Source organism: Perissodus microlepis, chromosome 7, assembly GCF_051167445.1.
Source record: "Perissodus microlepis isolate ML-2025 ecotype Zambia chromosome 7, ASM5116744v1, whole genome shotgun sequence".
NCBI lineage: Eukaryota > Metazoa > Chordata > Actinopteri > Cichliformes > Cichlidae > Perissodus > Perissodus microlepis.
Genome location: NC_140467.1, coordinates 42,197,231 through 42,224,547, shown reverse-complemented (window position 1 = coordinate 42,224,547; position 27,317 = coordinate 42,197,231). Strand labels below are relative to the sequence as shown.

At 42.7% G+C, this 27,317-nt stretch overlaps 3 protein-coding genes across 5 annotated transcripts; all 3 read left to right on the top strand.

Moving 5' to 3' along the window:
- The first annotated feature begins 250 nt into the window (after positions 1-250).
- LOC146383750 (coronin-1C-A-like) lies at positions 251-15,852 on the top strand. 3 transcript variants are annotated; one of them, XM_084935175.1, is made up of 11 exons: positions 251-2,147; positions 8,252-8,451; positions 11,083-11,205; positions 11,470-11,599; positions 11,815-11,996; positions 12,087-12,206; positions 12,534-12,638; positions 12,739-12,884; positions 14,096-14,153; positions 14,289-14,531; positions 14,860-15,852. In XM_084935175.1, the coding sequence occupies exons 1-11, from the start codon at positions 266-268 to the stop codon at positions 14,977-14,979; spliced, it is 3,309 nt and encodes a 1,102-aa protein (XP_084791301.1). In that variant the 5' UTR covers positions 251-265; the 3' UTR covers positions 14,980-15,852. The 3 variants fall into 3 exon arrangements, with proteins under 3 accessions (XP_084791301.1, XP_084791300.1, XP_084791299.1); XM_084935174.1 differs by lacking the exon at positions 251-2,147 and adding an exon at positions 5,053-5,117; XM_084935173.1 differs by lacking the exon at positions 251-2,147 and adding an exon at positions 5,060-5,405.
- Positions 15,853-19,055: 3,203 nt separating this feature from the next.
- Positions 19,056-23,551, top strand: selplg (selectin P ligand). Its single transcript, XM_084935170.1, has 3 exons — positions 19,056-19,514; positions 19,780-19,882; positions 20,296-23,551. Exon 3 carries the CDS (start codon positions 20,314-20,316, stop codon positions 21,595-21,597), a length of 1,284 nt encoding a protein of 427 aa, XP_084791296.1. The 5' UTR covers positions 19,056-19,514; positions 19,780-19,882; positions 20,296-20,313; the 3' UTR covers positions 21,598-23,551.
- An 87-nt stretch (positions 23,552-23,638) lies between these two features.
- On the top strand, positions 23,639-27,240 carry tmem119b (transmembrane protein 119b). The gene is made up of 2 exons (XM_084935171.1): positions 23,639-24,365; positions 25,826-27,240. Exon 2 carries the CDS (start codon positions 25,839-25,841, stop codon positions 26,685-26,687), a length of 849 nt encoding a protein of 282 aa, XP_084791297.1. The 5' UTR covers positions 23,639-24,365; positions 25,826-25,838; the 3' UTR covers positions 26,688-27,240.
- Positions 27,241-27,317: the final 77 nt, after the last annotated feature.

The window sequence follows — 27,317 nt, the reverse complement described above, 5'->3', positions numbered from 1 at the left end:
TGGGATCAGTGGCAGCAGCCTAGCCACTGGGAAAGCATGGGAGCACACAGTCACATCTCCATGGACAGACCCTCAAAGTGGGCAGCCAATCAGGCCTCTAGGTCAGAAGGAGCACCCTCTGAACACTAGGACAGAGTGGGTGGGTGGAGTAAGTAGAAATACAGAGAAGTCAAAAACTGTCCCGAGGGCTAAGGAGACTAGACAAACGTTTGGCAAAAAGCAAGGCTCTGAGAATAAGGCTGTGGCCTGTGCTGGGACTACAGCCATGGAGAAATCAGCCTCATGCAATCCCACTACTGAGGAAGACTTTGTGGTTCTTGAGAAGGATGAGACGTGGACGTCACCGGAAGGGGAAAACGATATTGTTTTGAGGCACAGGATAAACACAGAAAAGCCTGAATCACTAAGTAAAAGAGGAAGTAAGGAAGACACACCTGATATCTGCAATGACGATAACTTTGTACATCCTTCCAAGAATTCCCCTCGGGAAAAGGGTAATGAAAAGAAAAGCAGAGGAAACTCTGACACACTTTTAATGGGAGCTGACACACATGCTAGGACTTCACCCACGGTCTGTTTTAAGAGGGAAATGGGTCAACGTTTGGCTGAAGTGACAGGCAGCAGGTGTCAGCTAAAAGGAGCTGGTTGTGTTGGAGCTGGAGCCCAGAGTGAGACAACTGGTAGCGGAATAGCAGAGGGGGAGCAAAACTTGAGAGACCACACCAAGGAGAAAGTCTCTACTGACATCCAGCAGGAGCACCTGTCAACGCTAAACAAATCCAAAAGTCAGGATAAGGAAAGCCACAGTTCGGGGTTTCTTGCACAAAGACAACAAGTGGATCAGTCGTACCAGAACAGGTTTGCTGGGGCTGTGTATAAGAGGGCTAAAGCAGGGGCCACGGGCAGTGTTTCAGCATGCACCAAGAAAGATGACAGCCAAGCTGTTGGCAAAGCAGCCAACTCTATAACACCGCTACTGCAAGACAATCCCCCATTTACAGTGGAAGAATGTGATTTGATCCCTAGTCCTCCTCTGCCAGAGAATGGAGGCTGTGATGGAAAGATACAGGTCGCAAGCCTAAAGAAGGAGAGCGAGCTTGTTTGCTTCTCTGCTGTCATCACCCCTCCACCTTTAACTCATGTGATGCCCAATAGAGACACAACAATGGTGAAGCAGCTTGACACAAATGCAGTCAGTTCAACAATGGCACCAGACGCCACGTCTAACAAAGGTGAATCGGTGACAAAAGAAAAGCCCAAAATCAAAGGTCCACCGCCACCGGTTCCCAAAAAGCCTAAAAATCCATTTATAAAGCTGAAAACTGCACAGTTAATGTCTACAGATGTGCAAAGACGAGGAAAGGAACACCTGCGTTCAGAGGAGAGGGTCAAGAGGAGGCACACTTTTCATTTTAACAGAGACCTTCCGTGCAGCACTCCAGCTAATCAGGACATGTGCTTACTGTGGGATGAAAAGGGCACTTACACAGTGCCAGCTAACATTCGTCGACTCTCTGCTGACCTTAGCCCTTGGGACCATCTTTCACTGAGGCACATGGATGACCGGTATGGAGATATGATTGACTTCGAGTACTGTGTGCGAATGGCAAATCTGCCTCCAGAGGAAGAGACACAAAACTTGGACATGTGGCAGAAAAGAGTATTCCCAGAGAGACGGACAAGAAGTAAATGGTCACCTCCACCCTACGCACAAAAGCCCTCGAATCCATTTGAGACGCTTCCCAAACCGGAGGTCACAGCTGAGAATGAAGGTGAAAGACCAAACCCTGCGTCTTCAGGGGAAAAAGAAATAGACCCAGAGGTCCAACCTGAAAGAGTCCACACACAAGTCAGCGACCATAACCACGTTAACTATGCTTACCATAAAGATATAGGTGATCGCAGCACTGAGAGAGATACAGGGAATGGCAGTGAGATTGGTTCCTACAAGCCTGTGGCAAAAATTATCAGAGAAGCAAACCAAATGCAGAGACATCAGGCCGGACGGGGACCTGAAGGGTCCAAAGCTCCAGTTCGTGTGTCAGAGCAGAGTCCGAGCATCAAAGTATCCCAAATGAAGAACACCTTTGATGTCCCAAAGAAATCCAAAGAAAGGCCAGCAGAAGTGCAGCAGTCTCCAAAGAAAGGTAAGTTCTTACATATATTCTATCAAACCATTTATGCAAGCAATAATGTTGACTTTCACTTAAAATAGTTATCTCGTGGTATATGAAATCTACTAGAAGTGTCATTTGATCAATTTAAACATTTATGTTCAAAGTAAGGTCATGGTTGTCTACATAACGATGGGCTGATTAATTCTGATGTGCTCGAGTGCCAGTTATTTGGAGGGAAAGTGTTTCCATAATATATTTTCATTTGATAACCCAGAGAAGAATTCGCTGCAGTTTCCTGCAGCTCTAAGAAGTGTCCTTTTGGCCTCTTTTGGTAGTTTGTTTTGGTTTTAAGTCTGACCTTTAAAGTCATAACTCTTGTGGACAGGAGTAAACAGTTGACAGATAGAGTTAGCAGGAGGCTGATGAGTAGTGGAGCTAGATATTTCTTTGAAGAGGTAAAAGCAATAACCAAAAACAGCTCCATATCAGTGTTAATGACACTGTCATGAATAGCAAAGCCAGTTAACTGTGGGCTAACAAAGCAGTGCTGTTCTGCTTTTGCCAATATGTTTGTATTTACAGCAAGCCTTTTACTCATGCTGAGTGAAACAGAAGTCTACAATAAGGTCTAGGTAATGAACAGCAGTCACAAACCGCATACTCTAGTTAACCCTGAGGTGTTAATGTGAATATTAATATAATAGACCACCTTATAATCCCAGTGGCAGTCTTGGAAACTGTCCATGATTTTCCCCCACCTTCTGTTGACACATACTGGGATAGGCTCCAAAGCCCTTGTCCTTATGTAACAAGCGAGAAAAGAAATTGGAAATGCAGCATTAGAAATTAATGAGAAGTCAGTGTTGACCTTTATGAAGACATGATGATGGGAATGAAAGGCCTGAAATAGGCCTGTTACTTTCTTATCTATCCCAAAGGTCAATAACAACTTTAAAAAAAAATTCAATCAGACATGTAATTACTAGACTGCATAAAAACAACTGAACCCTTTATTTTAGGCATCAACTAGCAATAAGGGAAACTGTTTCTATCACAAACATCTACAGATGAGGACAAGTCAAACACACATCTCCCCAGCAAATCCAGCACATTTTTCTTTGGCAAATCACTCAAGCTCGTCCAGATTTGATCGTCCTGTGGCATGAACCTCGCGCTTTAGTTCATGCCACAGATTTTTCTCATTTGTGCAATACATCAGTAATGTGGAGGTAGTTCTTCACATGAAGCGGCGTATGTTTTGGGTCGTTGTCGTGTTGGAAGACAAAGCGACAACTCAGATCCAGTTTTGCTGCTGACTGCTTGAGTTTTTCTTTCAAAATCTTCACACATACTTTTTCTTCATGAGTGCTCCCACCTTAATGAGCTGTCCAGTTCCAGACACACTGAAGAATGCCCACTTCTACCACCATGATCCACTATAGGGACGGTGTTCTTTGGGTTGTATGCTTCTCCCTTCTCTGTGGCCAAAGTTTGGTTTGGTCTCATCTCACCAAAGAACACATTTACATTATTCATAATCTTTCTCCAGGTTGTCCTTGGCATACTTAACTCTGGTTTGAAGGAGTCTCTTCTGCAGAAGTGGAATTTTTCTTGCTCTGCAACCTCACGGTCCCTACCTGTGCAGGGTTCTAGTGATTGTCTTCTTTGAGACTACAATTTTCAACCTTGCTAAGTCCTTCACTGATGTCCTGGCAGTTGTTCTGGGGTCTTTATTCGTGTCTTTTTCTAATTTTCTTTCCAGAGTCTTTGACATCTTGTGCTTCCCACCTTAGCTCCCATTCCAGCTTGGCAACACTGTGATAACTTTGTATATCCATCTCCTGCTTTGAGAGAATCTTTTTTTTTTCTCAAGCCCAAACTGATTTCTTTTGTTTTTGGCACAATATTTTCTCAAGTGACAGGTCAAACCCTTGCCGATGTTTTTATACTGTGTGTAAACTGGAAGATAACCCTCAGTTTTAACTTGATTTTACAACCTATAACATTAAAGCACATCATTGCATACCAGTGGTTTGTGCTGTGGCTCAATAAAAAGGTCCGTTTTTGTTTAGAAAATTTTGACAAAAACTTTCAATCTCATGGGGGAGGGGATGATACTTTTGTCCTCATCTGTACTTAGTTGCTTTAAATATGTTCAGTGAAAATATAGTCACTGAATTCAACAAAGGCAGCATTTAATGGCTGATTCCCCTTGTTAGACTGGGTGCGAGAGGTCGGCGGATCAATCCAAATATCGATAGTATCCATACCAACACTGGTATGGGATGGATACTAACGCGATAGGATGAAACCAATACACCTTAAACATCCACAGTGAAAAATGTCCGAACCTTTTGTGCCGACTGTCACGTCTATTTTATTTATGGCCTATAGTACCTATAGCATAACAGAAACAACGAAGGTTGTCCGAAAGTGCTTTAAAGAAAGGCATATTTACATTCCTGGTCTCAAAAAAAAAATCAAAAATCCCCTTTCAAACTATATAAAAAATTGAAAGGCATTGTGGAAAGTAAAAAAAATCACAGTGATTTAATGATTATTAAACATAAGGTGTCCGTGTAGGTTTAAAGTATTGGTATCAGTAATACTGGCCCTGTATTTACTTGATAGTGGATCAATACCAAAAGTACAGAACAGTACTAATGAGCGCTCGTGCTTTCTTTTTCATGTTTTTGGACAGGACAGGCTGGTAGGTGGGAGGAATGGTACGGAGGGGGAGGGGAGGGACCCTCACACAAAAGATGCTCCTGCTTTTCCACATTTTTTTTGCGCTAAACGAATATTTTCAGAATGTCTCCTTAAACAGAAACACGAGGATACAGTGAAGACACCCAGTTTTCCAGCAAACCCCATCCCATTTATTCAGAAGCAAAGAAAAAAATCCGACTTTTCATTTGCGCATGTGCCGTAGCCAGTCGTCAGCGTATTCTATTGAATTCTATAACGAGATGAGAATAGACGAATACTAGACTTCCGCAGGTGAGGACTGAGCTGGAGATGCTCTGTTTGCCATCTGGCATCCTGAAATACCTATAGATTTTTTTTTAAACTGCCTCTGGCTACCCATCTGCAGTGAAGAAAGGGGAATAAGAGCATTGCGGCTGGGCTTCTTTTTTTTTCTTTTTTTTTGGTGGTGAAGTCAAGGGATACTAGCAACGTCCTGCAGGATAAGGGCCCGCCTAAACTACCACATTCATGTGTTGTGATTGATTTGCCCCCCCCCTCCCCTTCCCCGTGCGTACGAAAAATCTTGCATAGATTTAGGAGGTAAGAAAGAGTGACATTGTGCATTTTGCGTGTTATATATCAGTGGTTTGTTGTGCAGCATCTGTGTAGCTCGTTGGATGGGTTTGAGAATGGGAGCAGCCAAAAAAAAGAAAGGGGGGAAAAAACCTTTGGGTGGAAATATCTGCACTTGCGTCAGCTGGCAGAGCTCCACCGCAGCTAACGGTTAGCAGCTAGCCGTTAGGATGCAAAACGCGCTGCCCAGCTAGAGCAGCGGTAGTTCGTCCCCGGTAAACGCTGAGTGAACCACACACAAACCCCGCATGTGTGAGGAAAAACACTCCCCGCCCGTCGCCTCCTACTCGCTGGCGGTGAAACGCTTGCGTGCCCGCCGCTGCTGGTGACCCAGCCCCGGCCCACCGGCACAGCTGCCGAGCTCCCCCCCTCCCCGGCAGTGCGGCGGAACAGTGTCTGCGGTTATCACCTTCCCCTGAACCGTATAAATTTTAGTCTGTTACACCGTATTTGGTTAAAGCTTAGATTAAACTTCGCTTAGTGCTGTGTTTCTTGGATATCTCTGGGGAACGCTCCCCCAAAACCCTATACTGACCAAAACACACATGTCCACCCCCCATCCTCTTTTTCTTCTTTAACGTTATGTTAGCCGGTTTTGCTAAAAGCACGTAAAGCTTTTAAATAACGGTAACTATCTACTTTTAAGAGTCTGAAGAGGTCATCTAAAATCACAAGTGAACATTGACTGCTAAATAAAATTATTAATATAACTGATTTAAAGAGGAGAGCGGGGGGCGGAGGGGACATGCGGAGCTTTGTGGTTGTGTCGGCTAACGTTAGCCAGCAACCTTTGTTTAACGCTAGCACAGAGCCTCCAATGAATACGACGTACATGAAATACTCAGCCTTTAATTTTAAAATATATATCCCATGTATGTGGCCATTATTATAAACAAAAGCTGAATTGGATTTAAAGTGGCAGTATCGCACACACCCATTTAATCACAGTTGCCCAGACGGTGAGTATAGCAGCCAGGGAGGCCAGACACCTTGGGGGGCTGTGAACTGAGTCTTTTTAGCATCACACACCAAACTGTCCCCCTTCTGACTCTCGGACCACAAAATGTTAGCACTAGTCTTTACCTGCAGCGTCAAGGCTAAATACTGTGTGCTCTGCTGTCTGTAAGGCCACCATCATGATGCTCAGTGATGTGTGTGCTGGGGTTGGGTGGTGGAGGGCAGAGAGCATCATTTTAAATAAGTAGCATCAACTAAAGCCTGCGGGGTTGTGAGGCATCTCATCTTGTCAGGTGAATACGTGGAGTGAAGGTGACTGCCGCTGAATGGAGATCTAATATTGACTGAGGGAACATGCTGTTCCGATGGGCTGTAAACAGCAGCGCTTTGCTGTTCAAGCATTATGCAGCCCTGCAGCAATGTGGTCAGTGTTTGCAGCTTTGGGAATTGCCATGGGAATTTCCAGAGCAAGCATTGTATTTCTAGGAAGAGCAATTCACCACTTCCTTTTATTGCACAAAGGTGTGATAATATTTGCAGATAGAAGTGCTTTTAAGGCATTATCAGTGCTCTCCATATGGGCAGTATAAACTGTGGCTGGTGAGGTAGTTATTTACACACTAAATATGAATTAAAAAGCAGCCATGTTATTATACGTGACGCAGCAAAACTACAGAAGAGTGTCAGTCAGTCCTGATCTGTACACATGCGCACAGTCCTGAAGTCTAACCAGCCTGAATAATCAAAGACATCTATTCAGTGTGGGTGTAAAATGGGCTTTACAGCGTCAATCTTATCTTGACACATTGAGATTGGTGAGACTGGAGCAGCTCATTCTGCTTTAAATGTCTTTAAAATCAGTAAAACTCTGGAAAACTTATTTGCAAAGCTTTTTTTTTAAACTAAACTACCAAAAAATGATGGTAGTCAAAAATAATGCATGATTCAGCTTTCCATTTTCAGAATCTGTGGCTCGACGTGTGATAGCAGGTGGGTTTGGTGTGTTGACAGACCTGTGGATGTCAAGAGGGAAAAAAGAAAGCCTGCAGCTTGTGTAACGCTCAGTCGGTTCAGACTGGCGCCTTAATTACTGTCCTGAGACAGGATGTTTCCCACATAATTATACAATAAAGCCTGTCACTAAAACGGAATAAAAGTCGTGAATACCGAGAGTTTAGGAATTACAATAGACTGTGCCTAAGACAAGCCAGGGTTAACTTCATGAGATGTCTGCACTTACTACCTGATGACGGGGCTGAATTCAATAAGAAACGGGGGTAATGTGCTTAAAGACACACAGAGCTCCAGCGTGCATCAACAACTCAGATCATATCCAGAATCTTGGAGCAACAACAGGCCATCTGTGGTGTGCTCACAGGAACTGATGCAGCACTTTAAAAATATAACATCCGCGATGATGGGGCTGAACTTTCGTTGCTGCATCTGAATCAATAGACCCAAAAATACATTTTGTATGTACATGTTTAGGACTTGAAATGAACCGCCTTGGGTTGTTTTTAATATACCCATCTAATGTGTACGTGTCACACTCGGCATGCAAGATGTGTCTTCTTCTATGGTTTAACTTCATAGCATTTGCCAGTAGGTAGAGCCGACTTGTTTCCTCTGCATGCACAGGACCAAATTTAGTCACCGTTAATGAGCATAATGTGAGATGAGAGTCTGTGCTGGCACTAAACCAAAGTTACCCCGAGGTATTTGTTTCTCCGGGATACTCATTGTCAGATTTGTGCAGACCAAGAGGACACTTGGTTTTCACTTGTGTAGCAAACTGTCGTCATTTAATTAGAACATTTGCCTGAAAAATGCACAAAACCCTGACATCCTCTCTGCAGATATGATGCGGCGAGTTGTGCGACAGAGCAAGTTCCGTCACGTGTTCGGCCAGGCCGTGAGGAACGACCAGTGCTACGATGACATCCGCGTGTCCAGGGTCACGTGGGATAGCTCCTTCTGTGCCGTCAACCCCAAGTTTGTCGCCATCATCATAGAGGCCAGCGGGGGAGGTGCTTTTCTTGTACTTCCTCTCCAAAAGGTGAGATGCCTTGCTTCCATCGGTGTCAAAGAGTTGTGAGGGCAGATGCATTTAAATGATATAAGAGAGAATAGAAGTGTGCAGTCGTGTGATGTGATCTGTGATGTTCTTTCTTCCACTGTGGTGGGAAATCATTTTGTTACAAAATGTGCCTCAAATGATGTTCATGTGATATGATAGTGCAGCGTTTTTTCACTTTAAATGCAGCTCACAGTATCCAAGTGGTAATTCATATTCAGAACTAGCCAAACAAGCTAACACCACGGCAACACTGAATAGATAGAAACAGCTACTGAACAACAGTGTGAAAGCTGTTATACTTTACGCACCTCATGAATAAGAATATATGTAATTGTTACATTTCAGAGTTCACCACTAATAATTGCAAGAAAAAAAAGATTTTGGGGGGGGGGGGGGGGGGGCATCTCAGTGACCACCAATTAGTTGATCTACTGAGAGAATGTTTGCATATAAGCAGCACCAGTCAGGGCGCAACATCAAAGAAATATTAAGTTCTATAACTAGATATGCTCACCGGCCACTTTATTAGGTACTAGTAATAATAATAATAATAATAATAATAATAATGGATTGCATTTATATAGCGCTTTTCGAGACCCTCAAAGTGCTTTACAATTCCACTATTCATTCACTCTCACATTCACACACTGGTGGAGGCAGCTACAGTTGTAGCCACAGCTGCCCTGGGGCAGACTGACAGAAGCGAGGCTGCCATATCGCGCCATCGGCCCCTCTGGCCATCACCAGTAGGCGGTAGGTGAAGTGTCTTGCCCCAAGGACACAACGACCGAGACTGTCCGAGCCGGGGCTCGAACCGGCAACCTTCCGATTGCAAGACAAACTGCCAACTCTTGAGCTACAATCGCCCTCTAAGAGATAAGATAAGATAAAACTTTATTAATCCCTCGGGTGGGTTCCTCTGGGAAATTCGGTTCCAAAAAAGCACAGCACCGACAGAAGTTATAGAGTTACAGAATATTATATATATATATATATATGTGTATATATATATATATACATACACACACACATATATAAATACAAAGACATATATAGATAAAAATATACAAAGGGGATAAATAGAATAAATAGGAATAAAATAAAAATAAAAATACAAGTGGATTGCACATTTCAAGTATTTCTAGTACGAGAATCTTGGACCACCTTAAGTAGGGTGGGCTGAGATCTGGTGACTGTGGAGACCATTTGAGATATGTGACATGGTGTGTTATCCTGCTGGGAAGAGCCAAAAGAAGATGGGCACACTCAGGCAGGCTGTGGAGTTTCAATGATGGTCAGTTGGTACTAAGGGGCCCAAAGTCTCCCAAGAAAACGTTTCCTGTACCTTTACGCCCCCACCATGTTGTTTAGATTGAATTTTAACTCTATCACCTGAACTGAGACTCATCAGAGTAAGAAGTGTTTTTCCAGCTGTGTAAATTGGGTTCATTTTGTTTTAGTTTAGTTTTGAGCTGACAGGAGTGACACCTGGTTTGGTCTTCTGCTGGTGTAGCACATCTGCTTCAAGGTTTGATCTGTTATATATTAACAGATTATTTTTAAATTTATTTTTTAACTGCTGACATCACCAAAATATTTCCACCCAAAGAAATTCTGCTCACTGGATAGTTTCCCACTGTCTGCAAACCCAAGAGATAGTTGTGCAGGGAAAATCCTAGTAGACCAGCAGTTTCTTAAATACTCAGACCAGCCCAGCTTCGAACTCGGCTGAAGGCCCATTTGAACTTATGGATATGATGTGATTGAGGTGTTTCATAATGACATTGCAAATGTTTTTGGTCTTAATATCAAAGGCAAAAATTGTGGCTTTAAATGTCAGGTCGGAAAAAAAATCTTTTAGAAAACTGTTCCTGGTTCAAAAATTGGACACTGAGAGTGTAAAGCTTACCCAGAGGCGCAGGGGGTGTTGCAGCACACTCTGTCATTCAGAACATGTGGTGAATTAACCATGAATACCGGCTCTTCAGTGCGCCCCTGCTGTTAGCCTGAGGCGTCATATCTGTAGTAAAAACCATAGATAATCAATGTTTAAATTCGCACGATTCTAAAGGCATTCAGTTTGTGTCATGTTACAGCTGTATCAGTCAACACATAATCCACACAGAGGACAGCTGCTCTGACATTATTTTAGGCTGCTTGGATGATTAGGTTATAGTCACTGCTCAGTGTCCTACATCTGGAGTAAAGTGCTTTTACTTTGAGTCATGTGGAAAAGACAGAAATGATACTTGGATATCAGATTTTAAGTAAATACCCAAAAAGCATTAAACTGATCTCCCGTCTGCAGCAAGTTGTTTTGTAGCTGAATATCAAAGTTCACCACCTCCACTTCGGCCACAAATGAATTCAGTCATTGGAAAACATCGTGAAATGTTAGGTGCTCTTTTTACGGGTTGTAAAGGACTAAATGTGATTAAACAGACTTTTGTGAATGAACATGTGTCTTCTACTAAAATTCAACAGGACTGAATCGCTTCTGTTGGCAATTTCTGCCTATTTTTAACTCCTATCAGCTAGCTAGACTTGACTGCGCTGCCTTAGCTTACACTTTTTGACCTCTTTATAATAAGCTTGTGCTGTGTGTTGTAGACTGGCCGTATAGACAAGGCCTACCCGACAGTATGTGGTCACACAGGCCCAGTGTTGGACATCGAGTGGTGTCCTCATAATGACCATGTCATTGCTAGCAGCTCGGAGGACTGCACAGTCATGGTAAGAACATGACATTTGATTTTTCTTGGGGTTTTTATGGTTTATGCTTTAGTATTTAACAGAGCAGTACTGTAAGTGCAGTTGCCCTTTACAGTTTATGTATTGTAAACTATGTGCTGTATAATATAAGAGAAAATAGGATGTTGTTATAAACTAGAATGGAGGTAATGTACCGCTGTCAAGCTTGCACTACTTTCTGTGTAATATTTATTTAAAAAGATCTTTATTCAGCAGATTTTCTCTAACTTTCTTTGTCCGGTGTAGGTCTGGCAGATACCTGAGAACGGGCTGGAATCTCCCCTTTCAGAGCCTGTGGTTGTGTTAGAGGGCCATTCTAAAAGGGTTGGCATTGTGTCTTGGCACCCCACCGCACGCAATGTTCTTCTCAGCGCAGGTAACCTTTACCTGAAGCTTTGGAACAATCCATTCCCTCCAAGTGCAGTAATGCTGCCTGCATGGGTAACTCATCCTCTGCACACAGCTGAACTCCAGATCTGACCGATTATCTCGACCCCCTACCGTCGTTGCATTGCTCCGTGTGGTGTAAAGTGCTGAAAATAAACTCGGACAAAGAGGCGTGTGCACTCACACTGTGCGTGTCCATTTTAGGGTGTGACAATCAGATCATCATCTGGAATGTGGGCACAGGAGAGGCTATGATAAACCTGGAGGACATGCACCCTGATGTTATCTTTAGTGTCAGCTGGAGCCGCAACGGCAGCCTGCTCTGCACCGCCTGCAAGGACAAGAAGGTCCGCGTCATTGACCCTCGTAAAAAAAAGATCGTGGCGGTAAGTGAAAGCCCTGAGGGATTCGGGGGCCGTAGCGCTTCACTTCAAAGCATTGATCGCCAAACCTGACCAGTGTGTTTCTGTTTTAAGGAGAAGGACAAAGCTCACGAGGGAGCTCGGCCAATGAGAGCAATCTTTTTAGCAGATGGAAACATTTTCACCACTGGATTCAGCCGCATGAGCGAGCGCCAGCTAGCCCTCTGGAAAACTGTATGTCACTGAAGTCATTTAATACTGAACACACTGATACATCACATTACACTGTTATCCTCACGACACTCCTGTCTTTTAAAGTAATGTTAAGGTTAGGGAATTTTGCTTTCTGTCCAATAATACAAGTCAAAATATCAGGGGCATCGTCAGTTTCTCCTGTCCTGATTGGTACAGGAGGAGCATTTATCTGTACTCTGAGGCTATGACACCTCATCTCCAGCTGGGGGCAGTCAAATCAAAGTCTAACAGGGGCAGATCTATTAGATCTGTAAATGTTATCCGACACTATGCTGTCACTACATGGGAGGAATTTTGTGTTTCCAGGATAGCATGGATGAACCAATATGTGTTCAAGAGATGGACACCAGTAATGGAGTCCTGCTGCCCTTCTATGACCCCGACACCAACATAGTTTACCTGTGTGGAAAGGTACATCAATCTCTTATTTACAAATGCTTTTCTTTTTATTTGAATTACCCTTTATCACTCTTTTCACAAACTTAACTTTAAGCTGTGAATGTGTCCTCAGGGTGACAGCAGCATTCGGTACTTTGAGATAACTGATGAGGCACCATTTGTTCACTACCTCAACACCTTTTCCACCAAGGAGCCCCAGAGGGGCATGGGGTACATGCCGAAAAGAGGTCTGGATGTCAACAAATGTGAAATAGCAAGGTACAGTAATAATATTTCTACTCGATGTCCAAGATTAACTAAAAATGAACTAAAAACTACGATTCAATGTGAAAACCCATTTTAGTTCATTAAAATGAATATGAGACATGTTAAAAAAGTAAGCTAAATTAAATTCTTTTTTTGAAATTGGAAAAATGAACTAAAATAAAATAAAAATATAAAGGAAATATCATTAGTTTCATTTTCTGTCAAAAATTTACTACAGCTTGCCTGATGAGTCTTTGATGGACGTGTTTATTGAGACGAGCAAGTCTGTGAGTCGACTGAGCACTCAAAGGACCTTCTTTCTACATATTCACCCATATGCATAGAAGTGCTTTTTTTTTTTTTTTTTTTTTCTAAGGCTAATCCCATTTCACCCAACATTTACGCACTTGCACTCCAATGCGTGTGTCAGGGGCAGCTTGGGGTTCCTCGACATGTAGACATGTGATCGAATCGCCGACCTTCTGATTGGTAGGCGACCTGCTCTACCTCCAGAGCCGCAGCCTCCCCAAATTAGATTTACCAGTAATTCTCAAAGTGGAAAGTCCCCAAGGAGATGTGACTCACAGTTGAGGGAATCACAGAATATTTTTTTTTATAAATAATGTAGTTGTGGTATACCATAGAAAATGTGTGTGTGTATGTAGATGTGGTGGTTATTTATGCCAGCAAAACAAGTGCGTTAAGTTCATAACTCTATTTTTAGCTTAATCCAAACTTCACTCTAAGCCCAAAGCAGCAAAATCTGTGTTTCAGATAATATTTTATGTGACCAACAATCCACAGATGTTCAGTATCAAAATATTCACACTTTAGACTTCATGTAAAACTCATTTAACATTATGGAAAGTTTTTGTTTTGTTTTTACTGTAAAGCCATAAGGGGGGAAAAAAAACTTCTATAATAGTGACATCTTTTTATTCAAATGTTTAAATGTCTATTGCTTTGATGTAATATGAATGAATGCCAATGTGGAAGGCTTTTATCAGTTGGAAAAGCTGTAAAACTTATGAAAATGCAGTTAAAAGTCCCAAGCTTATGTCCCCCTTTATATTTTCTAAAGCTGTCCAGTTGTCCGGATTGGAGTCTTTGTCAGGCCAATTTTAGTCCCTGGCCCTGCTTTAGAAACTAGAAGTAGGAATTCTTTTGATATTTTTGCTCCTCTGACAGCTCGTATTCTTGTCTAATATTAACTTTCTCTGTAGGTTTTACAAATTACACGAGAGAAAATGCGAACCAATCATCATGACAGTCCCACGTAAGGTAAGTCTGTTTATATAGCTTTACCTGCCTGCCGTGCTTCCTTTCCTGCTCTAAAGACCAGGTCATCTAACTTCTTTTACACCTCAACATTTGTTTTTGTTTTTTTCTCTCCCTGTATCATCTGCACCTGCCCAGTCGGATCTTTTCCAGGACGACCTGTACCCAGACACGGCCGGCCCTGATCCCTCCCTGGAGGCGGAGGGGTGGTTTGCAGGCAAGAACGGTGGGCCCATCCTGATCTCACTGAAAGATGGCTACGTCTCCACAAAGAACCGGGACCTGAAAGTGGTCAAGACGAATGTCCTGGAGAGCAAGCCGGCCACAAAAGTGGAAAACGTCCCGACTGTCCAGAAGCACGCTTCTCCACAATCCTCAGTAGTGAGTGTCGGGACTGAAAAGCCGAATCTGTGTTGTGTAACTTCGTCTCATTACTGCTCCCTCTTTTAGCTGACTTTTCAATTCTCCGATCCCAGTAATTATTATGGTTGGAACAATTCACTAAAATTATGGATCAGCACATACTCGGGTGTTGGAGTCACAATTGAGTGTAACAGCAAAGGAAAATGTTAACTGCTGCAGGGTCTCTATTGCCTGAAGTCAAGAAATAAAAATCACTGTTTCCAAAAAGTTCTTTAAATGTTTAAAATGATAAACGACATTTTTAAATGGCTTCATGGAGCTAACTCGCTCTGTGTTTTTTGACCAGAAAATGGAAGACAAGCTGGAAGAGGTGCTCCGAGAGTTCAAGTCACTCAGGGACCGCGTCATCCTTCAGGACCGTCGCATCGCCAGACTGGAAGAGCAGGTCGCAAAGGTCGCCATGTAAGACGCGGCCCCTTCCCAGGACCGCTCGTAGTTTTTAGGGAGAGAACCGACCAGATGGGGTCAGCCACGGCCAAATTCAACAGATTCGGCTTCATCGAGCTTGGCATCGTCCCCGTGACGATTCCAAGCCCACATTCCAAGATGAACTTTTTATCTTTCCTCATCAAAGCCTTCTGTCTCACATTTCGCCCCGACAGCACAGCGGGAAAAGGAAAAACTCTCGCAGCCCGTGTACACATCTGAAGCAAAGACATTTTTGTTGAAGGAACAGTCTTAATTTTCTTTTATTTTCTTTGTTTTTTTGTTTGTTTTGTTTTTTTCAAATCGTGGTTCTTATGTAACGTTTGTACTCTACAACTGTATGTAGCATCAGTATTTCCATTGTTCATTTTTGTGTTGCCAAATATGGATTGTGTGCCATTTCATGCACTGCTTTTACATTTTGTTTTCTTTCTCCTGTTGTACATTCCAGTCACAGCCTGGTAGAATGATATAGCCAACCTGGATTGTTTTTGGGGTTTTTTTAAACAATATATGCTTCTTCCTCCCATCAGTTTGCTCAGTGATAATCCATCAGATTTATGAATGTGAAAGAATCCCTTCTTAAAAAAACATTTTATTCCTGATCTTCTGGGCTTTAAATTTAACTGGGGTTTTAATCGAGGGAGAGGGGTGGGAGGGGTGCATCTCTCTGGTGTAAATGTTGTGCAAATGTAGTGGTGCCTCTCGTCACTGTCAAGGGTCAAAGGTTGCCCTGTCCAGTGTATAGTGGTGTTAGGAAGGGACCACTCACCCAGCTCGTGTTTCACTCAAACCCCTCCCCCTGACGAACAGTTCTGTGCACATAATAAAGATTTTACACATGGGAACCCTCCACCTGCCTCCGTTTATTCTGATCTTTTCGGTGCGTCAATCCAAACCCATCATGCTGTCTGATTCAAGTTCTCACACTGAAAAATTAAGCGTAGCATTTCAGGCTAGTTTTACAGGCCTAATCTGGAGACGCACTGCGCATCAGTCACTGTTGGCAAGAAGGACATTTGATGACTGCTGTAAGTGTGATACTATTTAGCATTTCCACCACTTTCCTACATCTCAGGTTTACAAGATCAAGGTAATCTTACAAGGTTGCCAGATTCCATTTTGCTTGTGACAGCTGTAGTTATTTCATAACATTTTGCATTCAAATGTGTTGTTACTTGGCTGAAATCATCTTCCTTTGGCTGCTTCCATCTGTTCCCCCTCGCTCCAGTCCTCTACATGTCGTCCTTCACCATGTACATGAATCTTTTCTGTGGTCTTCCTCTCCTCCTGCCTGGCGGATCTATATTCTGTGTCGTTTGCAGTCCCTACATTTCAAATCACTCTCGCCTCCACACTCCTGTCTTCCCTCCTCTCTCGCTGCCTCCATGCATACCTTCTTCCTCTCCTCCTTTGTTTTTAGTCAACAGTAGCACAGCTTCCACTAGCACAGCAGTATCATTGGTGGTCATTGTTATTCTAGGCCTCAGCCGATACTCAATGGAAGTCTAATGGAGGATGCCCTTCCTATTTATCCAGGCTTGGTACCAGCGCTAGCACTACAATGGCCTGTGGGCCCCCGTGATCATCAAGATCATTTAACCTGTACTCTGAGCTGACCAGCACCTTTATTACAATTCTCTAATGTGTAAATAGACCAATAATGATAATCCAGGAGGCCCCTTGGCACTGTGATGAGTGCTTTAAAGAAAAGGTCAGGCTATGTTTTTTCTAAATCTAAAGTAGCCTGTGAAGTGGTCTGAGGAGGGACTAGATTCCTGCTCCAACTTTGGGCTCTGCTTTCAGAACAGAGGTTCTCAAACTATGAGGGCAGAGCACAGAGCCTCCACAGGGGAGAAGTGGAGGACTAACCTATGCTAAGCTGAGCTAAAATGATTTTTTTAAAGGGAAAATTAACAAGAATTTGGTTTTGCTGTAGTGTTGACTTTAAATACCTTGACCCTTGTAAAGATGGGGAATGTCAGAAAAAATGTTTGCGATCAACTGTTTTAGTATAAAGGGGCAGGGACAGTTATGGGTTAGTTCTGTGCAGAGCCAACACGCAGCTCTGTGGACCACTGTCAACATGTTTACTGTCAGCAGGGGGCAAAAAAAGTGAGGTGGACCAACTGGACTGTGAGCTATTTGTGTTTGTGCTGTTGTTGGTCCATCACTCAGACGACTGAAGTTCAAACTTGCAACGAGCTCAAGTGAAACTGAGTGTTAAAGATAACTAAATGTGTCCACTGCAGGCCCTGAATGGTCTTTTCTTCGTCTTTTTTTAAATGGTTTTTGTGCCTCTCCTCAGTGGTTAACTCCAGTGGTTCTCCCTTAACTGTTCAGGCCCAATTTTCAACCAATCAGCATTAGCTCTGTGCACAACATCATCCACAAAGAGCCATTGTGACCTACTTAATGTTGGGTTTTTGCATATCTGCGTATGTTGTATACCTGGAGTCCTTCACTCTGCATGGCCAAATATCTATGCACATGGACACACAAGCTTGAATTGCGACTTTGGAGGTGATCCGCAGTTTCTTTAATGGCCATTTGTGGCTCACTTCAAAAGCGAGTCATTCCTCACATATTTGCACGTAAAACCGCTGTCTGTGAGTCACTGAACCTCTGACTGTGCTGGTGGTGCCTTTACTGGAGTTATAGTTGTAATATTATGGCCTGCTGTGTGGTTTAGACTGTGAGTGAGTGAAATTCTTGTGGTTAATCAGTCTATTACTTTGAGTTAATTAATTGTTAATTAATTGAGCTTTTGGATGGTGCTTGCTTTATTTAGCATCCACCCTATGTCTAAATATGCGGTGTGATTAAAAAGTTCTGGAAATGAGAATAATTCCCATACAAATCAGAAACCTTAACTGATTTCAATTTGAAGGTCATTTCTCTAGACGGCAACAAACTTGTTTATTTCAAACTGACCCCAGTTTCTCCAACTGTAACTTTGAAGAGTCCAGCATTTCCAGGAACAAGGAGTAAGGTCAAGAGCGTACGCATCATCTTTTAATACAATTAACAGGGTCATGCACTGTGAATTTCAACACTGGAGTGCGGCTGTCAGTGCACCCTGAGTGAGGGGCAGGACATTCAGAAGGAAACAGCCTTAGTTGTTGTGCAGACCAGCCCACCATTGTGCCCAGGAAGTGAGCTTTTTTCATCCACACACAACAAAACCACCTTAAACCTACTTTCCAAATCTGCCTCTCTGCGGCTTTGGCCACTTCTTGTTAGTAAAGCTGGAGGCTTACCATTATGAAGAGGCACGGGTACAAGAGGCCCATAACGTATGCATAGGGGCAAAAACAGTACGGACACTTAAAATGGTCCAGAGGTGACTATGAAGGAGGCATCAGCCAGATAAAAAACTAGGGTTTTTTTTAAAGTTTTTTTGGACTGATTTCCAGGATTTTCTTTTTTCTTTAAACACACCTGGTATGATCACTGTTGGCTCCAGAAAAAAATTAATAAATAAAATAAAGCACTGGTTAAAAGCACTTATACTTCAGACATTGGAGCAGCTGATCACAAGGCTCCCGTAGTGTGCATGTCGAAGTTTCCTCAGCAATTAGACGTGTTTGTATTAAGTCGAAAAGGCACTACATAAGTACAGTGTATGGCCATGATTGGACAATTTTGAGTCTGATCTAGAAGATACAGCTGCACAGTTGTATTCTTTAGTCTTAATATTTCTTCCAAAAATACAACAAGAAAAAAGTCTGTATGCAGTTACAGTTTTACTCAGTGAATTTTCTCGTCTAAAGCAGGTTAACAATATCTGACAGCACTGGCACCTAACTATAAATATCCACTATACAATAATAGAAGACAAACTGTAGATATTGACAGTGAGATTTAGCCAATATTGATGGATTATTTTAAGCCACATGTAATCATCTAACTGCTCAATGTTTTACATAAAGAGCTTCATTGCATGATCTGTATAGATCTATGTTGTCAGTTTTTCAATTTGGTAGTTTTGTGTGTGTGTGTGTGTGTGTTTGTTTTGTTCACTTCTTGGCAACGGAACAAAAAAAATCTCATTTTTGTGTCACTGTCTTTTAAAGCTTGCGTTTTGCTTTTTTTGTAGCCACATCTCAGTGTGAGTCACCAGTACAGGAAGTGACAGTTATCATTTCCACAGAAGATGAGCATTTCAGTTTCCCCAGCGTGCAAATGTGGGTGTCCAAGCTTCTTGTGAGGTGACTGTTACAAGGTGACAGGCTTTCAATTCATAAGACACCAAATCAGGTATCCGTCTATTACACATGATCCATCCATCGTTTATACGTTTATATGTAACTGTGTGTCCTGTCGCTGTGGTTAACCATGATATGCGCATGACATGTAGCTTTAAATCTTAGACAGAAATGTGACCATAGGGTGACATGCGGGAAGCATCTGAGCAGTTTGCAGAACTGAGTACTTCCTGTTACGTTAGATGAAGTAGTAATCAGACTGGCCAAAGAGCAACAACTGATCTATTCTGAGCTTTACATCAGAAAGGTAAGACAGATCTTCTGCCCGATTATAGCTGACAGGACTTGGTTATGTCTTCAAATGTTATTTTTTATAAAAATGATAAAAACGAAACAAGGTTGTGAAACGGTTTGCCTCCTGGCTGATGCAAGCTTAAGCTGTGTGCTTCAAAAGGAACTGTCTGTATCTGAAAACATTACATAGTGCCGTGTTGGGTTTTTCAAAAAAAAAAAAAAAAGTGTGAACATTTCCTGTTTTCTTTTATTCTCTTCTTTCTGTCAAACACCTACAGTCGACAAGTCAGTACTGCGAGACTGTCCTCTGAGAGTGGTTGAAATGAGCTGAACTTTTATCACTTTTCGTCCTCACCCGTGCTCTGTTCCACCTGCAGACAGGTAAGACACGTCCACTGCTGTGGTTAAACTTTTCTGACTTAAGGATCTACCGCTTATCTCGTTATGTTTAATGGTCCCAGATAAGTTCTGGCACAGGAGTCCGATTTATCATATTTATTTTCTCTCTACATATTTTACATTTTGGTTTGGGTTTTTTTTTTTAAAGATTAGAATTTTCTCTGACTGAAAATACAAAATCTGAATCCTCTGCTTAAAAGTTTTCACATTTAATATTCAGTGCTATACTTTTGAGTTTTGGTGTGAACATAAAGCAAAGGGTGTGGTGACAGACACATGATTGCCTCATCACACGATGTAACTGGTACACTTGACACAATGATTTTTCCTCCCATGTATCTTTTTTCCATGTATCTTTTTTTTTTTTTTACTTTTAACTCATTCTGCAATTTCAGATTTAGTTCAACGCAGCTATGACACTCCTCGCCATGAAGACATTTCCAGCCTTTTTATGGGGAATATTCATCGTGGCTGCTTCCACCCCAGAAACCAGTGGTTCTACCAACACTGTTGAGCCCAACAAGACAAGCGCCCAGCTGACAACTGCACTTGCGTTTCACAATAAAACAGATTCACACCCTGCAGTGTGGGGAACAACTCACAGACCTGCAGCTACTACCGTTTCTGCAGCGGCACAGAGCACAGTGGTAACCACAGTGGAAACTAGCGCGGCAGCTGTCAGTAACAAAACTAAAAGCTCCAGTGACAGTGTAGTCACTTTGATTCCTACAAGCCCTGCAGCAGCAGTCACAAGCAGCTCCGCTCCGCAGTTACTTCATACCTCCACAGCTTTGATTGAAACTCAACCCTCCCACCAAGTGACCATGAAAGAAACACCAACACATGCAGAGGACGGGTCCCATCCACAGTCAACCACAGCGCCAGACACCACTGCTCCTGCAACATTCTCATCAACAGCAGCTGTGTCTTCTCCACAGCCCACATCCATCACTGAGTCTGCAATGACATCAGTGTTATCATCCACTTTCTCTTCTGAGAAATCTACTGCAGCTCCAGGCACTCAGAACCTCAGCAGCCTTTCAGTTTCTACTGCAAGCCCATTGACAGCAGAGTCGATCTCAGAGACAACACGTGTGCCACAGGTGTCCACCTCTTTGCCCCCCACAACAGCCAAGACACTGAAGACCAGCCCTGAGATTTCATCTGCAACTCAGTCCGTTTCTGCCTCGAGTTCTTCTATCTCCACACAGTCAAATGCTACCTCAACGTCAACTGAATCTTCCAACTCCACCACTGCAATAATCCCGTTCCCCCGTAGGCCCACGGTGTTACCACATCCAATAACTAAGCCAGCCCCAGCTACTAAATCGCCACACGGTGAAATCTCAAAATCAACCCCCAGCACCGAGGTTCAACCCTGCTTGACCCAGAACGTGGTGAAGCAGTGCCTCATTGTCATCGCCTGCCTGGCTTTGGTGTGCACAATCTTCATCTTTACTACCATTGTCCTCTGCGCCAAACTGTCATCGAGGAAGCGCAGGTGCAAACCTCAAAAGGAAACGGAAATGATGTGCATTTCTGCTCTGCTGCCCGAGAGGAGTTACAACTATACGAGACAGCACAATCCGGTGCCCAATGGCATCCTGGTGATGCCAAGGGCTGAAGACAGCGATGACGAGGTGGGAGATAATCTGACTCTCAGCAGCTTCCTTCCAGAGAATGATCGCTACGTGTAGATGGATTTTACTATGCTTTCATCTGTTTGCTATCAGTCAGCATGGAAATAGCTGCTTTTTGAATAAACTCCTGCTTCCCCTTTGATATTAGTGGTTTTGCTTCAGTACCTGCTGTATTTCAGTGGAGGAAGAAAGAAACCACAAACTGACAAACATTCACGGTTTTATGTGCAAGTGCCTGTAACTGCATGTGGTATTTGACAAGGTCTGTGCTTTTTGCATGACTTTAGCCTCCACAGGATGAAGAGTGATCAAAGTTTGTTTTTTGTTTTTTTTCATCCGGAGCTGAGCCCTGCTGGTATTTCACTTTACGACAGGGGACAGGAAGGCTTGCTGTGCAAAGGGATATTATTGCTCTGTTCAGACACTGTTCAGTTTACAAGAACTATCCAGGTGGCTGAACGCTTAAAGGGACAGTTCAGCCTCAAGTCAAATTTACATGTTGTTCTGCTGGCCTGTAGTGCTCTTTGTCCACCTGATGTGCCGGTGTTTGCAGATATTTACTGTAGAGTTGCCTTCCTTGTCTTGAATATACCAGAACCAGGTTACAACTGACTTCTGCTACTCATTGCAAATGTCTTTTTTCAAGAAATCATCCTCAAATGGTGTTGTGAGCAGTTTTATGCAGGAACTATGTCTTTTCGACCTAACTGCATCAGCCAGTCAAAAGCTAATATCACACCTCAGCTAAGGGGGAAACAATCTGTGTTTACATCCTGTCACAACGTCGATGTGCAGTGGCACACTTCCTTCTGCAAAGTGATGCAATTGGCTGGTGCACTTTAGAAAAAAGAAAATGTAACCACACAAAACTGCTCGTTATGGTGGATTTATTTTCCATAAGTGGGTTGTTATGATTGATAAGAGCCAGGGAGGTTTCAAAGACAGTTTTTGAAGCTGTGAGCACCATAATTTTAATATCTAGCACCATTATATTAAATAAAAAAGTGAGATAAGAGAAAAAACAAGAGATGGATGGATGGATGGATGGATATCACCAATTTTGTGCAATTCACACCAAAAGATGAGCAGATACATAGATGGTTGAACGCTTGATGATGTAATGACCCTCTTGTCAGTTTGTCTTGGTAGGTCATGTGACCCTGGCATGGAGCTAACATGGCTTAGTTGTAGGGTTTTCATTCATCAGGGGCTGATTGTGGCATATAAGGAGCAGTCCTGGTGACTCTTTGTGTCTCCTCTCCTCTCCTCTTCTGTATGGACTCCCTGCAAGCCTGTAAGAAAATGGGGTCACCCGACTAGGCCACCTTCTGTCCACCTGAGTATCACATGACCTATAAAAACAAACCGACATGGGGGTCATCACAATGCACAAAACTAATTTCATGTTGTTTAAGTATGTGTGAAGAGATCTACTTTCTGATAATTTATTAAATAAATGTCTTTGTTAACTTTAACATTTTAGTAACTCTTCAGGTTAAGAGTCATAATGAAAAAAAGAATAAAACATTTCTGCAAACTTAGAACTGATCACTTCTCAGTGTAGAAGTTAAACATATTCTGTGGTTCTCTCATGACAACCAAAGTTTGGGGAACTTATCTGAAAGATTTCCTCAAAACGATTATGCCTTGCAATCCATATTGTGCTTAGTGTTATGAATATTTTCAACATTAAAAGCCTTTTTAATAAAAAAAAAAAACTGTCTGTAAATTTCTAAACAGTCATAATAGAAATAAACTTTCTGTGATCTCCGTCAGTGCCCTCGTTTATGAAAGCCCTCACAAAAAAAGGCTTTTTTCCTGCTCCTGACTGGATCTCAATTTCACTTCCTTTCCTGAGAAAAGAAAACAATTCCCTGAATACATATTAGGGCCACGAGACCACATTTTTTTTCTCTCTCTTTTTTAAATTTTCCCCCGACATTTACAGACGTCGGTGACTATCAACAGAGCTGAGGCAAATGTAAACCTGGAGGATGCAGGAACCCATCGCACGCTTCTCATGACCATATAAAGCTACGTTTGTCGTGAGCGATCAAAAGCAAAACAGACATGCAAGAAAAATGCAATCACTCAAACAAAGTCACACTCTCTCCCTTAAGTGGTCTCACACACATACACACACACACTTTAATTGCTCGTCTCTGGATAAAATGCTCCACATTGTTTCTAACAGTCTCCAGCGTGTGGCCTTTACCTTCCCCCTTCTCTTTGCTGTCCACACAGGAACCATTAACCTTTTCCTGCATTGGCAGATCACTCATACAAGCTGCTCTCTGACTCTTTTTTTAGCCCCAGAGGTTTGCTGTTATTCATCAGTGTGAGGGACTAAGGGGGTAAAACGAAGGAAAGGCTGTCAGTCAGAGGCTCTGTTTTATTTTTAGAGGGTTTATTTATTTGTGATGCTTTTATAGCTTTTAAGAATTAATTTTGTTTTGTGGAATTGGCTTTCCACATCCACTGAGCCAAACATCAGAGTGGAGAAGAGGTCCCTGCCCCCACAGCACATTATAAACTCCCACATAACAAGAACAATCTGTGTGCAGGACGGAGAGCTCAGACACTCTCGGGGAAACTGGAGGGGGAGGAGAACAGTGGAGAGGCAGAAGGAGGGATTTCTCCTCATGGTAAACTGCATTTTTTTTAAATACCCAGACAAACCTCCACACTGAAACCTGAAACTCACGGAGGGGGCGTGCTTCACCGAGCATTCGCCGCTCTTTGCTGTGCTAAGTTCACTTTTTTCCAGTCTCATCCTCCTCATTCTGAGGGCTTTTCAGCAGACAGCTCTTCTTCTGCAGTGGATGGTGAGTCAAATGTGTCATTTCATAAGGTTTTGTCCTTAAAATTCAATTACAGCATCTTGACATCTTGTTTGACAGCATCATGATAGAAGGATTCAAACTCAGGAATCAGGAACATGATAATAAAAAAGTAGAGACAAGGTTCAGATTTAGACATTAAAAGTTTTAGACATTATGTTTGCAAATAAAATAGTCGCACTTATTAAATCTGCTGAGTGAAGATTTGTGTGTGCTTGTGACCTCCTTCTGTGCGTGTTACTGTGTCAGTGTATATTAGGTCCAGGGTGAGCAGGGTGATTGATTTGGGAAAAAAGAAAGAAACAACAACATCAGAACCCGTTTCCCAGACTTTCATGTCTCGCAGCTTGCACACAGATGGCGCAGAAAGATTTGGGAGACAGACTGAGCACGTAGCTTAGTGTGATCAAAGTTCTGGTTGAATTCTGGTTGTTCGGTTGAATTAATCAAGTTGCAAACACACATACTATTTATACTTCTTGTTGTAGAAAGCCATGTAAGATACTTTTGGTTATATCTGAGCAGGAAGTTTTCCTGCTAAATCAACACCTCTCGGGTTAATGATACGCTCAATATAATTTATTCTAATATGTAAAAAGGTGTAGTGAAAATTTTAATTTGCAGAGATTTGGTTAATTTGCTTTAGATATAATTCTATGGTCGCTTCCTTAGATACACATTGCTAGTAATGGGTTGGATGCACTTCAGGGTTTTCATGGCAGAGATTCAAAAAGGTGCTGGGAACATTCCTCAGAGATTTTAGTCCATATTACCATGACAGCACACAGTTGCTGCAGCTGTGTCTCATCCGTGATGTGAATCTTCCATTCCACCACATCCCATTGAGATCAAGATCTGGTGACTGTGGAGGGTATTTGAGTGCAGTGAACTCAATCTCATGTTTAAGAAACCAATTTGAGATGATCTAAGCTGTGCGTTATCCTCCTGGGAGCATGTGGGCATAAAAGGGATGGAGATAATCAGCAACAAAAGTCAGGTAGGCTGTTGCATTTAAACGATTCTCAGTTGGAACTATTAGGTCCAAAGTGTGCCAAGAAGCCGTCAGCCTAAGCCATTGATGCAAGGCAGGATGGATCCATGCTTTCATGTAGTTCATGCTAAATTCTGACCTTAACACCTGGATTTCATCAGACTAAACAATGTTTTCCACGCTTGTCTTCTTGTCTGGTGTCGTCCTCTGCTGCTGTAGTCAGTCTGCTTCAAGAGAGATGCTCTTCTGCATACCTCGGTTGTGGTCATTTTAGTTTATTGTTGCCGTCTTATCTGTTTGAAGCAGTCTGGCCATTCTCCTTTGCAGACTGAATGTCTTAAGAGCGGCACTAAATGAGCAGATATTTTACTTTCTGAAAAAAAGATGTTACCCAAATACACACAAAGCACATATTCTCTTCACGTGTGTCACTGATGTTAAGTGTTATTTACAGATTCCGAGGGGAAATGCCGCTCCTGATGGCCCTTCATCACATTGGTCTGTGCGTGGTGCTTTGCATCAGTAGCAGCCTGTCCACACCTCTGCCTTACTCCGATACTCTGGAGGGAAGCATAGATGAGGAAGACTACAACAACTTCAATTTCTATCTGCCTATTACCAATGTCTCCACGGAGTACCAGACCGCACCTGCCAACACAGCCCAGGAGGAAACTGACTTTCTGAATCAGCTTGTGAACTTTCTTAATGAGAACATGCTCCTCATCCTCGTTGCAGCCAGTCTCATCCTTCTCGTCTTCCTTATCATCTGCGGGGCAGTTTTCATGAGCCACAGACGCAAAGTCAACGCTTACTATCCTTCCTCCTTCCCCTCAAAGATGTATGTGGATGACAGGGACAAAAGTGGAGGTGCTAAACCCTTTAACGAAGTTCAAGGAAAAGCTTCCCCGGGGCAGGAAAGCGAGCCAGTGGACTCTCACAAGCAGCTCCAGGCTGACATTATGAGGGCTGCCAAGAGCCTGCGCACTCCAAATAAATCTGTTGATGCTGCAGAGAGAAGCGATCCCAGTCAGAAAGTAGCAGACCACAGTCCCGAGGACAGCTCAAAAGCAGATGACAGCATCCTAGACCATCAGCTCCCAAGTCTCCCAGAGGAAAATGAGCCGAGCGAGCTTTCCGACAGTGAGGCCACCACCACAGAGGGCAGCTCAGAGCCGAGTCCTCCTGAGCTGCCTCGGTCAGAGGAAGTTGATTCACAAGAGCCTTTGACGGGCAGGAGTCTGCGGCCCTCCTCTCTGCACATTCACAATGACTCTGCTACACTTCAGCTCATCGCAGGAGAGAAAACTGCCTTCTAAGAAATCACATTTGTGCAGAAAACCTTCAAAGATTTCTGCAGGATTTTATTTGAGGAAATGCAGAGAAGTTACTAAAGATACAGCAGGCAGAGTTGAAGATGATACATGATACTCTCTTTATGCACCTTTGTACAAGTTTCACAGTACACAAATAGTGTTAGGATTTTTTGTGTTCCTGTGTTTGAATTTAAACATCTCTGCTGGTAACAGTAGGTGGTGTGGTCCCAATTACTGTGCGCTTCTATGCAAAAAAAACAAACAAAATTGGACAACTAGGACTCAGTTCCGTTTTTGAATTTTTAATATGAACCTGTTATACTTTTCTCCATTTTCTGTCATATATACACTGCTACAGTAGGGTGGACTTTTATATTAAACATGTCCCAAGTTTCAAATAAAAAGTTCAGCATATGTACAAGTAACGGCTGTGAAACAAAGGATCAGCACTCTGTGACATCACCAGGGTACACATTCCTGATAATGGCTTGTTTCAGGAAGTAGATGCATTGAGGAAATGCTCTTTAAAAAAAAACAAAAAAAAACAAAAAAACAACCAGTATGATGATTTTTGACCTGCGAGTCATGTAAAGCTACTCCAGCAGACTCCAAGAGTAAAACTGTGGAGTTTGA